We start from the raw sequence: 13,736 nt of genomic DNA on the forward strand, positions 1-13,736 counted from the left end.
ACATAGTTAAAATTTAGGTTGCTTGATTATTGGGTTTGAGTATATTTAAAAGGAATATCTTATGTGCTGATGTGCATATATGTTTTGAAGTATTAGTCTGTTAGTTTGTTGATGAGATATTTTAATGTAGAATATTTGGTTATGTCGATCAGTCAAGAGAGATTCATAATACAAAGATATTTTGAATCTCAATGGTTGGTTTCACGGAAATAGAAGCATCATTTAAAAGAAATGATTTAATAGAATGGTGAAATATATCTTGATAGTTCTGTAATTAGTATAGTAGTATACGTGTTCATATGCAGTGACATTTAAAAAAATAGGAGGAATACATATGCAATAGAGATGTTGGAGCGAGCTTTCAAGAAAAAGGCAATTCTTATCATAAAGATGTTGGTTAAAACATGGTTACCCTCAATATAATTGATCTATTAAAATGCTTTAATATATAATAGATGAAAGTATACTTAAAATTGTTTAAAGAAAGTAGATTACGTCAGATATTATGTTAGTTAGTAGATATAAGGTAGACCATAATACTTAATACTATTAGTCTAATAAAAGAGTCCAAACAAAACAACTTTTATAGGTAGATTTTTTATGACTGCTTCTCTTTTAATAGTATTGATATGAATACATTGTATTATTCTGAGACAAAACTAAATAGATTGATTAATATGGTAAATAAAACTTTAATATTCTGACTTTCTAGGTATTAGTAAAAAGAAAAAGAAAGGTATAAAATTCGTACAAATATGTTAATTTTCTACATTCAGTGAAAAAAAGTTCCAAGTGTAATAAGCTACGCTAGCATGTGTATTTTGGGCCTTTTGGCTATCATTATAAAGTTGCTTGTCATTTAGGGTTGGGCTTTTGATCTCCCAAAGTTGTTTGGTCTTGTTCTTTTTGTATGGTCTTCGCGTTCTATTTTTTTGTTTTGGTAAAATATTAAAAATTATTCTATCAAATTTTTTCAATTTTTTTACAGAAAAATACGATAATGAAACTAAACAGAGCACATAAAATAATAAAACTTAAATAAAAGAAGACGAGTCCAAAAGAGGGACCAACATTAACGTTTTCTTTTTTTTTTTTTTTTTTGCTAAAATTTGGTGCATATATTATAAAGGAGGCAAAAGCATACATAATGTGAGAATATTACAATGCTCTAGTGGATAAAGTTAGTAAATTCATTCTGAGCCCCACATGGTTCTTGGTCTCGAGAGAGAGTAGCCCAAAGGAAAACATGGGCTTAGGAGCTTTTGCAGTAGAAGAAATAAAGCCCAGAATCAAAATATTCGTTGTCTTCCTCAATGAAGTAATCGAAAGGTCTCACGGTAGAGAGAACCAGAGTTGCATGCAGGCACTCGATTCCATTGGGTCAGTTTCACGGAGCGATGAGATACGGTTTTTGACGGTGGAGGAGATGGTTGAGAATATAGCTTCCTGCGACTTGAAGTGAGATCGGTGGAGCCTATTGTTGCGCTCACGCCATAGTTCATGAATCAGCGTTTGCCAGGATAGGATTGTGAGATAGCGCAACCGGTTATCACCAGTGTAACGGATCAGACCTTGCAAAGTATCATCCCAATCGTCTGAGATAATGGCAAACTGAAGTTTCGCAGCAAGGTTTCTCCAAATTCCAGAGGAGAAGGAGCAACAGAAATAAATGTGATTTCTGCTCTCTGGAAGTAGGTTACACAGAAGACAGAGAGGATCCGTCTGCAATCCCCAAGACAGTAACCTATCACGAGTGGGGCACCTATTGAGTACAAACATCCAAGTAAGTGTCTTACACTTTGGAATTCCTTTTTTCAGCCAAACCACATGATGCCACGGAACCAAAGGCTTTGATTCCCTTATGTAGTTGTAGACTTTAGCTGACACGAATTTGTTGTTGGTTGCAGGAGTGGTACCCAGTCTGCTCCATTCCGGCATGTCCTCATGTTCTGAGAGAGATACAGTTGATAGAAAAATCTGGACTTGCTCCATCTCCTGAGATCTTGCCGGACCTATATCCCAAGTTTCTCCAACCCACAGCGAAGCTAGAGATGAAGAGAGGGGAATACCATACTGTCTCGGTCCATTATGACCAACAAAGTTGATGAGTTGGCCAAATGGAGACCATGGCGTTGTCCAGAAGAAGATTGAATTCCCATTTCCTGGTAATATTCTCATCCAATTGATTGCTGTTTGTCTCAATCTCAATATCTGCTTGAATAACCAAGTCTGCGATTGGCTCTCTTTCATTGACCAGAAGCATTTATCTTTAATAACATTCTGATGGATCCATGCTACCCATACAGATTCTGTTTTAAAGAAAAGCATCCAGAGAAGCTTTAAAGTGCAAGTACGGTTCCATGATGCAATACTTCGAATGCCTAATCCCCCCTCTTCCTTAGGTGTCGTAACTGAATCCCAAGCCACGCGTGCTGTATACTTCCCCTCCAGATTACCTTTCCATAGAAAGGCCGCACACATCGAGTTGATCTGATTGATGCATTCCACTGGGAGGATGAAAGCAGCACACCAGAAATTGATAATCCCCGAGATCACTGAGCTTAAGAGTTGGAGTCTTCCTGCGAAAGACAGGTATTTTACTGTCCAAGAGCTCATTTTTGACTTGATTTTTTGCAGTAGCGGTTCACAGTTGATGAGCGAAAGCTTTTTTGTGTTCAATGGGAGGCCTAGGTAGCGCATAGGCAAGAAGCCTTGCGGGATTCCGGAAGAAGCGACAAGGTCTTCAATCTCCACATTTGAGATGCCAGCCGAGAACAAACATGATTTCTGAGGACTGATTGCCAGCCCTGAAATTATCTGGAAGTCGGAAAGTACTGAGATGATGCCTTGCAATGAGGGAAGCGAACCGTCTGAGAAGATCAAGAGGTCATCTGCAAAACAGAGGTGGGTAAGTTTTGAATCTTTACATCTTGGGTGATACCCAAATGTTCCATCTTCAGCCGCTTTATTAAGCTTGTGTGACAGCACATTCATTGCTATACCAAACAGGTAAGGGCTAAGCGGATCTCCTTGACGCAACCCTCGAGTACCACGGAAGAAGCCATGGAGTGAACCATTAATTCCAACAGAGAAAGCCGTCGTCGAGATACATTCTTTGACCAACATTAACGTTGCAGCGATGGATCTAAGCAAAGTCATGAGCGGAACGAGCTTTTAGTTACCGCAAACCGGAGAGAAAGGTGCCCTCATACCTTGAAGCACCGGGTCATATAGCTTCCAAGAAACCCTTTCATCAACACCTTCACAAAGAATCAAACGTCTCGTATCCACAAGCCTATATAACATCACACCACCGGGTCCTCATACATGTGCCCTCATACCTTGAAGCACTGGGTCCTAAAACTTCCAAGAAACCCTCTCATCAACACCTTTACAATGAATCAAACGTCTCACATCCGCAAACCTATCCAACATTTGTTGGCTTCATGGTGGCGGGTTCTCTTTGGGCTTTGCGTTTGTATATCTGTGGATCTCAGGTTTCTTTGCTCCTCTTTGTGTTCTCTGGTGGTCTTGCGGTTTCTGTTAGGCTTATGTATGTTTTTGTCAAATGTTGGATTTTGGAAATTGGCAGACTCTTTGATAAAGAAACATTATTCCGCAAATCAAATGACTAAATGCTAATATATGATGTTAACTATAACCAGTTAATGATAAGCATAGTCTAAAACACGAGTTTAAACAAATCCTTTTATGACAAATAGTTCTCTCTGTTCCGGTAAGATCTGCCTCCGCTAGCTCTCATGGTAATCACAAGACAAGTACGCACCCTAAACACTATGTTCGTTCTTAGTTAAATAATCTGTAAGCCGTTAATTACAGCTTCCAGAATTTACAAGCTGCGCTGTACTAAGTACTAACTACTAACTACATAAATCTTGGCTAAGTGTTTCAGGACTATAATCTCAACATTTACCTAGTCAAAACCAAAAAGAACTTAATAATTTCACTTTTCCCCAAACAAGACAAGATTCACTCTGTTCCCGTTGAAAGTGTGTCAGTTTGAACAAAAGAGGAAGCTGTGTCAGTATTATTGCAACATTTTAATACTATTTTAGCACCGGCAACGCTCTATTGTTGTTACTTGTTAATTTCCAATTATGCAGGTTGTTATATTAATTTATTCTTAACGTTTAGACCATTATGCGTTTAAATGTTTAAGACGTTTTCTTCTAATACATCTGTTTGTACCTTGTGAGATTCAATGAAATTCATTCATCTACCCCACAGGCCCCAGACGTAAATATATGGCTACAAATCTAATTTGCCAGATATTTAAATGCAGTTGTTTTGTTTCATAAGTCACAATCATAGATTCATAGAAATATCGTTTGTAGATATGTCACGACTTGCTATAGTATTAAAGTATTTATAACACTTGTTTAAGATAAAATTGAGTGTTTTGTTATGCTTATCTGCCTGTATATATCTGGATAAGTCACGACTTGCCAAAGAATAAAATGAAATAAACTAGGAGGAGCATGAGAGATCGTGTTAATGCGGGCCATATCACTAATACTAAATTGATGAGAGTTTTAAATGTTTTGATGATGTTGTTTTGCCTGCCCTACAATATGATGATGAGATTGGATCCAAATTCGAAATGTTGAAACATAATAAAGAAGATAAACGAGTGCTGTGACCTTAAATTTGCTTGCTTATGTGACAAATTTTTTTCTGAATTCTCTTAGCGAGTTTTAGTATAACTATGTCAACCCCAAATCAAAATTTAGTAATAAACATGTATAATTTTCCTAAAAATTAATAAACACTCAGGTATTAAAATTCCTTTATTAAAAAGGTATTAAAATTGACCCTTTTAAGTACAAAATTCAGTTTTTTTCTTCCAAAAATGTTACTCTTTATAAAAGAAAGGTTAAAATCCTTGCATGTGGGTCATAGATTCCATTACTTATTTTCCTTTTCTCTTTAACATCAGAATCCACTAATACAAAATTCAATTTCTTTTGAATTTTTTTTACACTATCAAAGAAAGGTTAAAATCCTTCATGTGGTTATAGAATTCCATAATACTTATTTTTCTTTTATTTTTATTTTTACCATCAGAATCCATTAAAATAGGTTTGAAGCGGTTACCTAACTTGGCAACAAGTTCCTGTTTCCCTTTTAATCCGAGCGGTCCATTATAAATCAATCTTCAGATAAATGTAATAAGATAACGAAAACGACACTAAGCGCGTTTGCGTTTTGAATAATGGCGTGCAAGCAAAGCGAAAAAAAAAAACAACTTATATCTAAAAGGAATCTGAAGGGGAAATTAAATTAAATTAAATTAAATAAAAGAAAAACGACGAGGAACAGAGAGAGACGAAAAGGAAGGAGAAGAATCAGAGAAAGAGAAACCATTGCAGCATTTCTCGACAGGCGTTTACTCGACATTAGAGAGAGAGAGAACAACAAAACAAAAGAGAAAGCTTCGAGATGGATTCAAAGCCAGAGATTCTTCGTTAGAGAGAGAGAGATAAAAAAGGGGATTATGAGTTGTAGGAGAGTGCTGAAGTCGATACAGGCCTTGGCGGCTCATACTTTACTCTTCTGTTTCACCCTCTTCTTGGTTCTTAAGCTCGATCACACCCTCTCCTCCTCATGGTGGTTAGTCTCCTCTCTCTATATCTCTCTCTGTAATCGCTCTCTGTTGTCTTGAATTGGGTGCATGAATCATCTTTGGTTTGGTTCTGTTTTCATTTTTGAGGTCACACACGATTGAAAGTTTGGACCTTTTCTAAGTTTTGAAACGAGAGATTGTCTCTACGGAAAGTATCAGTTTTTTTGCTTGTTGACAGGTCTAGTTCCCTTGATAGGATTGAAAGTCAATTGCTTTCCTCTAAAACCAGTTTCAGATTCCTTTGTCTCTCTCTATTTGCTGTTAATAGTAGTAACTAGAAAACAAAAGAGAAGCTTAGGTGTTGCAGCTTTTGGAAACTCATTTATGTATGTATGTGTGTATTTTGTATTGATCCTCTAAAGGTACCGCCTTTACTAATGAGTGACTGGTTTTATCTCAAGAAACCAAATGAGCTCAGTGAGTAATTGCAACAAAAGTTAGGTGTATCTTAGATGATCTCTTTGGGAGAGTGATTGTGTGTAGGGTTTCAGCGTTTCACTATGGCCCTCATGTCTATGATCTATCAGTTATGTCTCTGTTTCCTAATTTGTTACAGACTTGATTGATAAATACATTTCTGCTTATGTGGGTTTGTGTAGGATGGTATTTTTGCCGCTGTGGGCTTTTCATGCAGTTGTTGCAAGAGGAAGGTTCTCCCTTCCTGCTCCTGTCGCTCCCCGTAACCGTCATGTATGTCCTTTTCTCTTACCTCTTTTGGCAAACTATGATATTTCCAGCAAATCCTAATGATAATACTACGAATATGTTTATGATCACTTTTTGTTTTGTACAGTGGGCTCCATGTCATGCTGTTGTTGCCACACCGTTGCTTGTAGCATTCGAGTTGCTGCTCTGTATATACCTCGAGAGTTCTTATGGTAAATATAAACTCTACCTTCACATGGCACACTCACACCCGGGGGTTTGTTTGTTTGCTAGTATAGTATTTAAATCCTCTGGTGATCTAGTTTATTTTGATTGATACATGTAGATACTTAACAAAATGTTGCTACCAATGCGTATGGTTATTCATTTTCTCCCATTTCATCGGATTGTGACGTCTTGTATCTTACATGACAGGTAGCTGGCCACCAGCTGTGAGCTTGAAAGTTGCATCTCTACCGTTATTGGCATTTGAAGTAACGATACTCATAGACAATCTGAGGTATTGAAACCTTTAATGTTTAAATTACTACCAAACTGAATCATAGGAATTTGAAGTTCCTAACTACTGCAAGCTTTGTCTTCAGAATGTGTCGAGCATTGATGCCAGGAGATGACGACAGCACAAGTGACGAAGCAATTTGGGAGGCACTTCCTGTAAGTCCACCTGTGTTTCTTGAATTATTTTAAAGCTCTTGATGAAAATTTGTTCAGCTGCTTTAGTCTTTGCAATTTGTTTCAGTATTGTGGTAACATCTATCTGTTACACATGAATGAGAAATGGTCTCTAGTTTTCCAATAACACAACTTAGTCTCGAGATTATCGTTTATGAAATGAGACAGGAGAACCTTTTGATCAATATCTGTTATCGTCCAGCTTCCACAAAACTGTCTTAGGATTTTTTTTTCTTTTAATTTTTCGTTGATGGGTAGGAGAAACTAATTAGCACTCAAAGTGAACATTTTATATGCTTTTTTCCTGTTGTCTGCAGCATTTGTGGGTTGCTATTTCCATGGTGTTCACGTTGGCTGCTACCTTCTTCACACTCCTAAAGCTATCTGGTAATATTGCGTCTCTCGAATGCCTGCCTAAATAGTTAGTCTTACTTGATCTCTGTCTACTGAGACCCTATCTTCCACATAACTTGTTATTGTGTTCCTTCCTTCTTACAAGTTCCTCCTTGTTTTATTTCGAATACAGGTGATATAGCTGCTCTCAGCTGGTGGGATTTGTTTATAAATATTGGGTATTGCTTTGTATTTCTTTGTATAAGTAGTTTTGTGGTTGGTGGAAATAATCAGGAAGGTGATATATGTGAAAAATGATTTGCCTGCAGAATCGCTGAGTGCTTTGCTTTTCTTGTTTGCACAAAATGGTCCAACCCAGTGATCCATAGAAGCTCACGCGCCAGAGAAACGGCTTCGTCTTCAACCTCTATAAGATATCTTGACTGGAACAGTGGCCTCGTAGTTCCCCCGGAAGAGGATAGGCACCAAGATAGGTTCTGTAGTCTACAAGATATCGGTGGTCACATGTTGAAGATTCCCGTCATTGTATTTCAAGTTGTCCTCTGCATGCATCTAGAGGTATACAACATCACATGTTTCTGTTGTCTTTCCATATAATTGTCTTTGGACTTTACTAAAAATAAAAGCTGATGGTTTGGATGTTCAGGGGACTCCTGAGAGAGCCAAGGATATATCTATTCCAGTTTTGTTTTCTCCACTGTTCTTACTGCAAGGCCTTGGTGTTCTCTTTGCTGCGTCTAAGCTAATAGAGAAGATCGTCGTCTTACTGCGTGGGGAAGCTGGACCAGGACTCTATTTTAGATTTTCATCTAGAGCGCATGATTGCTTGGGCTTCTTGCACCATGGTTCCAGGTGACAAACTGTTTTTCTCAGAAGGGTTTAATCTATTAAAATTTATATACTAACAAAGTTACTTGCTCAGGCTATTAGGTTGGTGGTCCATTGATGAAGGGAACAGGGAGGAACAAGCTCGACTTTACATTGATGGAGAATCTGGGTTAGTTAGTATAATCCAACTTTCTATATGGTCTAACTAAAATTGCTGTTAAGCCTACTGAAGATTCATGATAATATGTTTGTGCAGTTACAACACCTTCAGTGGTCATCCGCCTGAGATAGTCAAGAAAATGCCAAAGGAAGATCTTGCTGAAGAGGTAACTTTAGTTTCTTTTTTGCTGTCGATTCGTTTCTTTTCTAGTTGCACTACTGCTTAGTGTTGGTTACATTGGATCTAATTTGATGCCCTCTAGGTGTGGAGACTTCAAGCCGCTCTTGGCGAACAAACCGAAATCACAAAATTCAGCCAGCAAGAATATGAAAGACTGCAAAATGTAAAATTTGCCTTCCTTCATCATGTTCCTATGTATCCATTTCTTATCTTTTTTGGTGTTTCCTATATTGATTTCTCTTTCCTCTTTGGCTTAACTCTGTTCCATATCTGTCTTGATTACAGGAGAAAGTGCTGTGTAGGGTTTGCTTTGAAAGAGAAATCAGTTTGGTACTGCTTCCATGTAGGCACCGTGTTCTCTGCAGGTAAGATACTTCAACAAGTTTTCTTTTGTCACTGGATTCGATTCGTCTGGCAAGTCCTAAATAAAGAAAGTAGGAGTATATGAGGTCATATCCATACAATTAGATCTCATAAAATCCATACTTAATGTGGAGTGTTAAAGTTTGAAAAGCCTATCTGGCCATAACCGGTTCATAATATATTGTCTCTGTGCCATTTGTTTTCGTTGCAGACTCTGTTCAGACAAGTGTAAAAAGTGTCCAGCATGTCGTATAACCATCGAAGAACGGCTACCTGTATACGACGTTTGACCGTGTCTAATGTTCGAGAGAGTAGGATTTGAGGTTGATTGCTCCAAACACTCATCCTTTTTTTTACCATCTTTGTTCCCAAACCTTTGATGTGTGTTTTGCTGAATCTTTTTATTGGTCTGAATCAGCATCAAGTATAAAAAAAATATAGGTGTATACATATGTCGTTTTGTAGAAAACCTCATACATACTCTCTTACATTACTTCAGTTGTAACATACAACGTTTGTATAATATCAGTCTCTCCCCTTTTGTATTGTCTAAAACTTCATTCCACCAAGTTCTGCTTCTATGAGTCCACAACTTGAATAACTGACACTTTAACATATAAAGTATACAACACTGTTCTAAGCAAATCTCATGAACAAAAAACATTACAAACAAGACACTATAAAACCCCTATTTTTCCGTTTTGGCAGTTTCCATTTTCTTCTTCAGCTTCATCCCCTTCTTACGAACCGGCTGAGTCTTTGCCGGCTCCACGAGCAGCAACCTCGACATCACATAAGCCAAAAGCTCTTCACGGTGAGAGAAGGTAAAATCCAAATGAGCATACTCAAACTCACTGTAAGAAACATCAGCAACACCTGATTCTCTCATCAACATGTAATGTTTCCTAACCATCGACGGTCTAATCACTTTATCTTTCTTCCCGGCCACCAAGTCCACAGGGACATCTATCAACCCGTAAAACTCTCCAAGATCAAGCGGCTCAGGAGAGCCATAAACCTCCATGTTAGCTCCCACGCTACCGTAATCAAACATTCTAAACTTCCTGGTACGTTTTATCTGAGTAAGATGGAGAGCCACGCGGAAGGACACAGCAGGCATGTCGTCCATGTTGTAGTGAGGCAAACCAATGACTCCAACCCAGTTAGAGCTATCTCCACCGACTACGTAACCCATCAGCGTCTGGACCAGTCCACCGACAGCTGGATAGTTGTGGAAGTCTCGAGCTAACTTGTTGAAAAGCATACGGAAGAATCTTGTGGGGATGTAGAAAGCTGGAAAGATTCTGGATAGGACCGGACCCAAGAGGAGGAAAGAGTGCTCTATCAACGTGAAGAACAGGTTGGAGTCCTCGTGAAACCCGGCGGGTGAGAGGAGGATCAGTCTGGAGAGTCTGTGCGGTTTCTCTTCGATTCTACGGGTGATTACATACATCAGAACCGCAGCACAGCCTAGACTGTGGGAGAGAAGGCAGAGTTTATAAGGTTGCTCTACCTCTTCCATGTTGGGTTGGTAGAGTTTTAGTTCTGAAGTTTTGATCTCGTGGATCTTCTCTATGATTGCGGGGATGTCTTCTCTTGCATGCTCGTTGATGGAGTAGCTCCAGAAACTGCATTTTGTTCAAGATCCATCAACAAAGAAACTATACGAGAAACCAAAGAAGTTGCATCTTTCTGTATAACTCACTCTTTAGAGGAAATGTTTTTGTTCACATGATCTCTTGAAACTAGACCGCGGAAGTTCCCTAGGTAAACATCATAGCCTGACAAGCAATAACAGTGTGAAACATACAGTAAATCTCTAGAGAAATTGATTAAAATACCATAATTGGATATTGCTTCTCAAAAATACACTCGGTCAAAAATAAAACATTTCAGATTAGAGTTTAGTAATTATTGTTTAGGGTTATTATTTATGGGATGAGATGGGGTTGTGTTTATAAACTTTTATAAATAAATTTTAAACATATATAAATGATTTATGAGAGTTTATTTAGTTTTTTTTCATCACAAACTTAAGGTATCACAAAGGGGGTGGTACCTTGATCAAAAGCAGCAAAGGCTGGAGAGCCAACAACTCCATTTGATACCCATCTGAAGATAAAAAGGAACAGATGAGATAGAGAGGCAACAAAAAATTTCAAAGAGACTGTGAAACTAACCCCATTGAAGAATCCAAAGCACCATGCTGCAAGTAAACAGCCTTCCTCGCTTCTCGTCTGGAAAAAGCCATAAGAGGAAGTTACTGATTACATCTTAGAGGAACTTACTGGTCCATGATAAGGTTTTATATTATATATACCGTGGTATCCTTTCCAAGAGAAGACCATATCCATCAGATGTAACAACACGAATAGCTTCATATGGATACCCAAGCTCTGTTATGACATCTTGACAAGTCCTAGTATCTGTATTGTATAAGCTCGTTACGGTTCTCTCCGTAAGTGATGAATCTTCGTCTCCTAGAGTGTAAGTCTGCACCAGTTCATCATCCGAAACATCATCACCGTAGTCTTCTTTAGAAGAGAACCATGATGAGATTATTTCAAAGGCTTCTGATGGAGAAAGTAGAAGATGTGCTGCCTTGTGAAAGAAGTCAAATACTGCTTCTATAAAAATCTCAGTACCAAGCTGAAGATCCTGTAAGAACAGAACAAATGAGTAAGCATGCGGCGCGGGTTTGAATAGTTCAGGTTCGGTTCGAGTAGCTCAGTTTTTGGTTAGTTTCGTTCAACATAAAGAATTAACCCGAAATAAAATTTAGTTCGATATTCAGCTATATTTTGGTTTGATTTTATTAAAATTTCGGATAAGTTTGGATAGTCCAGTCTGAAATTCGGTTAGTTTGGTTCGGATTTTTCAATGGTTTGGTTATAATTTTTCCCATGAAAACGGAAGTAACGATTGCCGAACTTTAGAAAAACTGCCCAATAAAACATAACTAAGACCATCTTCAATGGGGGTTCTTCAATCAGAACTCCTCTATTAAAATTAAAGAAATAAAAAAAGAAATTAAGAGAGTGAAAAGAAGTTCTAAAAACTCTTGTTTTAGGACCACTTCTAAACATTTTTCATCCACATATCATGCAATTAACATTTTAATGATTTAAGAAAATATCAAATTTAATTACACAATTAAAATATGATTTTTTTTTTTATTTTTTTAGAACCTTACATGATTTCTAATGGTTGGAGATGGTCTAACCTAACTAACAGAAAATTTTGGTTCGGTGGGTTTTGGTTCAAAACCCTAGCCCAACATATGAGTGTGTAAACAAAATTCAAGAACAATAGAGAGTGATTTGTAGTATGTTTCAGCAACACAGACCTCAATGACACCACGTCTTCTATCAGTAGTTCGGATAGGGACATGGTGCTCTTTCCCTGGGATAGGTCTAGAAGAACGCCGGTACCTTCTTCTTGGGCTCATAGGAGAATCTTGTCTGCAAAAAAGGCGTAAAAGATAAAACGGCACCCATAGAAGGATCCTGGCGGGTAGCAAAACCAACCAGACTATGAACGTTATCCAATCTGTCCAATGGCGTTCGTAGTATTCAGGAAGACTAGTCCAAGAACGGAGTGAGGTTTGAGACAAGGGGGACGGAGGCGTTGAGATACCATCACTATCTTCTTCTTCTCCATCATCTTCTAGAGAGGAATACTCCAAGCTGGAAGTGTCAGAATCCAGAGAGAGCTCGTGAATGAAGCGGTTGAAAGAAGAGACTCCACTGCAAGTAATTAAGCATTATGTTAGTGTTATTAAGGCATAACAAAGAAAGGTTAAAGAGGTCTATATATACATGAGCATCCAGCGTGGTAAACGAGGTCCACGTGGTGTAGGCCTTAGTTCCCATCCATGAAGACCTTCAAGAACACTGGCCTTTCCAGGAATAAGAGTGAGGAGAAGTGCAGAAACTCCGTTTATGAATCTTGCAAAGTTGTTCAATGACTCGTAAGTCAAAGTTTTCACTGACCTGCACCAAAACCCAAAACATTAGCCAAAACCATAGTTTGATAGACATAAGCTTTTTAAAGACAACATAAGCTTCCTCCTACAATGAACACCAAAAGCAAAGAGAGAAATCTCCAAAATAAACTAACTAAAGAAAACTTACCACCAATACAAAGACAATCACTGTAACTATTATAAAACTAAGTAAAAATTATACTGTAAAGATGTTATTAAACTGTGATCATCAGTAACTATTAATTAACCACTAAATCTCTCAAGAATAATGTAAAAATTAGAAGCTGGAGGATATGTTCTTTAGCTCAACTACAAAAACAACTGGTTGAATGTATTTGAAAAATGTTTGGAATCAGAGATCACAAAAAAAATCACTAAACATGCAGTGACGAATCCAAGAATCGAGCAGAGAGAGAGAGGAGGAACTCACTCTTTGGTGACAGCGAGAGCGTCGTCGACGAACCTCTGCATGGTTTTATCTCCCTGAAGAACCAAAACCGAGTGTCTTCTCTTGCTGGTATGATCAGACTCGAGCCGCAATGGGAAGATATTAAAAAATGTGAAATCGGATAAATAAATGAAGGGCACGTCGGCGATTCTTACCGTCCACAAGAAGGTTGGTAGCAAACGTTATTTGGAGAGACGTGACATAGAGTAACACGTGGGCATATGTTAGTGGATTGGTTTTGCATGCAGATCTAGAGACATGACACGCAAGTCTGTAGTGGCGGAGAAGTTACGCCCATTTGTACTTTGTCTCTGACAATTTAAGTGTCGTGACTTTTAAGCTTGTGGTTGAAATTTTCTTTTATGTTTTTATATCAACAAAGCTTCAAAGTTTGTTTCTGACAATAAGTGTCGTCACTTTTAAGCTTGTGGTTTGT

General features: G+C 38.0%; 2 protein-coding genes and 1 long non-coding RNA gene across 4 annotated transcripts; 2 read left to right on the forward strand and 1 right to left on the reverse strand.

Annotated features, from left to right (window-relative positions):
- Positions 1 to 1,010: 1,010 nt before the first annotated feature.
- LOC125577163 lies at positions 1,011 to 3,088 on the forward strand. Of its 2 annotated transcripts, XR_007315480.1 has the most exons (4): positions 1,012 to 1,783; positions 1,908 to 2,165; positions 2,307 to 2,904; positions 3,010 to 3,088. It is a non-coding gene; the product is annotated as an uncharacterized LOC125577163 (long non-coding RNA). The 2 variants fall into 2 exon arrangements; XR_007315479.1 differs by having other exon boundaries at positions 1,011 to 1,783; positions 2,307 to 3,088.
- Positions 3,089 to 5,299: 2,211 nt separating this feature from the next.
- On the forward strand, positions 5,300 to 9,412 carry LOC106361996. The gene is made up of 14 exons (XM_013801813.2): positions 5,300 to 5,631; positions 6,244 to 6,334; positions 6,438 to 6,522; positions 6,725 to 6,809; positions 6,895 to 6,964; positions 7,300 to 7,369; positions 7,509 to 7,554; positions 7,645 to 7,894; positions 7,983 to 8,188; positions 8,259 to 8,333; positions 8,421 to 8,490; positions 8,587 to 8,667; positions 8,790 to 8,869; positions 9,079 to 9,412. Exons 1-14 carry the CDS (start codon positions 5,516 to 5,518, stop codon positions 9,155 to 9,157), a joined length of 1,404 nt encoding a protein of 467 aa, XP_013657267.2. The 5' UTR covers positions 5,300 to 5,515; the 3' UTR covers positions 9,158 to 9,412.
- Positions 9,413 to 9,460: 48 nt separating this feature from the next.
- Positions 9,461 to 13,500, reverse strand: LOC106407450 (lipase 1-like). Its single transcript, XM_048738120.1, has 8 exons — positions 13,283 to 13,500; positions 12,686 to 12,859; positions 12,214 to 12,613; positions 11,188 to 11,525; positions 11,048 to 11,104; positions 10,927 to 10,979; positions 10,573 to 10,648; positions 9,461 to 10,495 (listed from the first exon to the last, which is right to left on the reverse strand). Exons 1-8 carry the CDS (start codon positions 13,321 to 13,323, stop codon positions 9,556 to 9,558), a joined length of 2,079 nt encoding a protein of 692 aa, XP_048594077.1. The 5' UTR covers positions 13,324 to 13,500; the 3' UTR covers positions 9,461 to 9,555.
- Positions 13,501 to 13,736: the final 236 nt, after the last annotated feature.

The sequence above is a fragment of the Brassica napus genome, chromosome A8 (assembly GCF_020379485.1).
Source record: "Brassica napus cultivar Da-Ae chromosome A8, Da-Ae, whole genome shotgun sequence".
Taxonomy (NCBI): domain Eukaryota; kingdom Viridiplantae; phylum Streptophyta; class Magnoliopsida; order Brassicales; family Brassicaceae; genus Brassica; species Brassica napus.

Excerpts from the sequence above, each read along its gene's own strand:
- LOC106407450 (XM_048738120.1), bottom strand. The coding sequence starts at position 13,323 with ATGCAGAGGTTCGTCGACGACGCTCTCGCTGTCACCAAAGA. Across the intron at positions 12,860-13,282 it reads GCTCTCGCTGTCACCAAAGA|GTCAGTGAAAACTTTGACTT; the intron begins GTGAGTTCCTCC and ends GTTTTGGTGCAG. Across the intron at positions 10,649-10,926 it reads CTTTGCTGCTTTTGATCAAG|GCTATGATGTTTACCTAGGG; the intron begins GTACCACCCCCT and ends ATTGCTTGTCAG.
- LOC106361996 (XM_013801813.2), top strand. The coding sequence starts at position 5,516 with ATGAGTTGTAGGAGAGTGCTGAAGTCGATACAGGCCTTGGCGGCTCAT. Across the intron at positions 6,523-6,724 it reads ATACCTCGAGAGTTCTTATG|GTAGCTGGCCACCAGCTGTG; the intron begins GTAAATATAAAC and ends CTTACATGACAG. Across the intron at positions 7,895-7,982 it reads TCCTCTGCATGCATCTAGAG|GGGACTCCTGAGAGAGCCAA; the intron begins GTATACAACATC and ends TTGGATGTTCAG.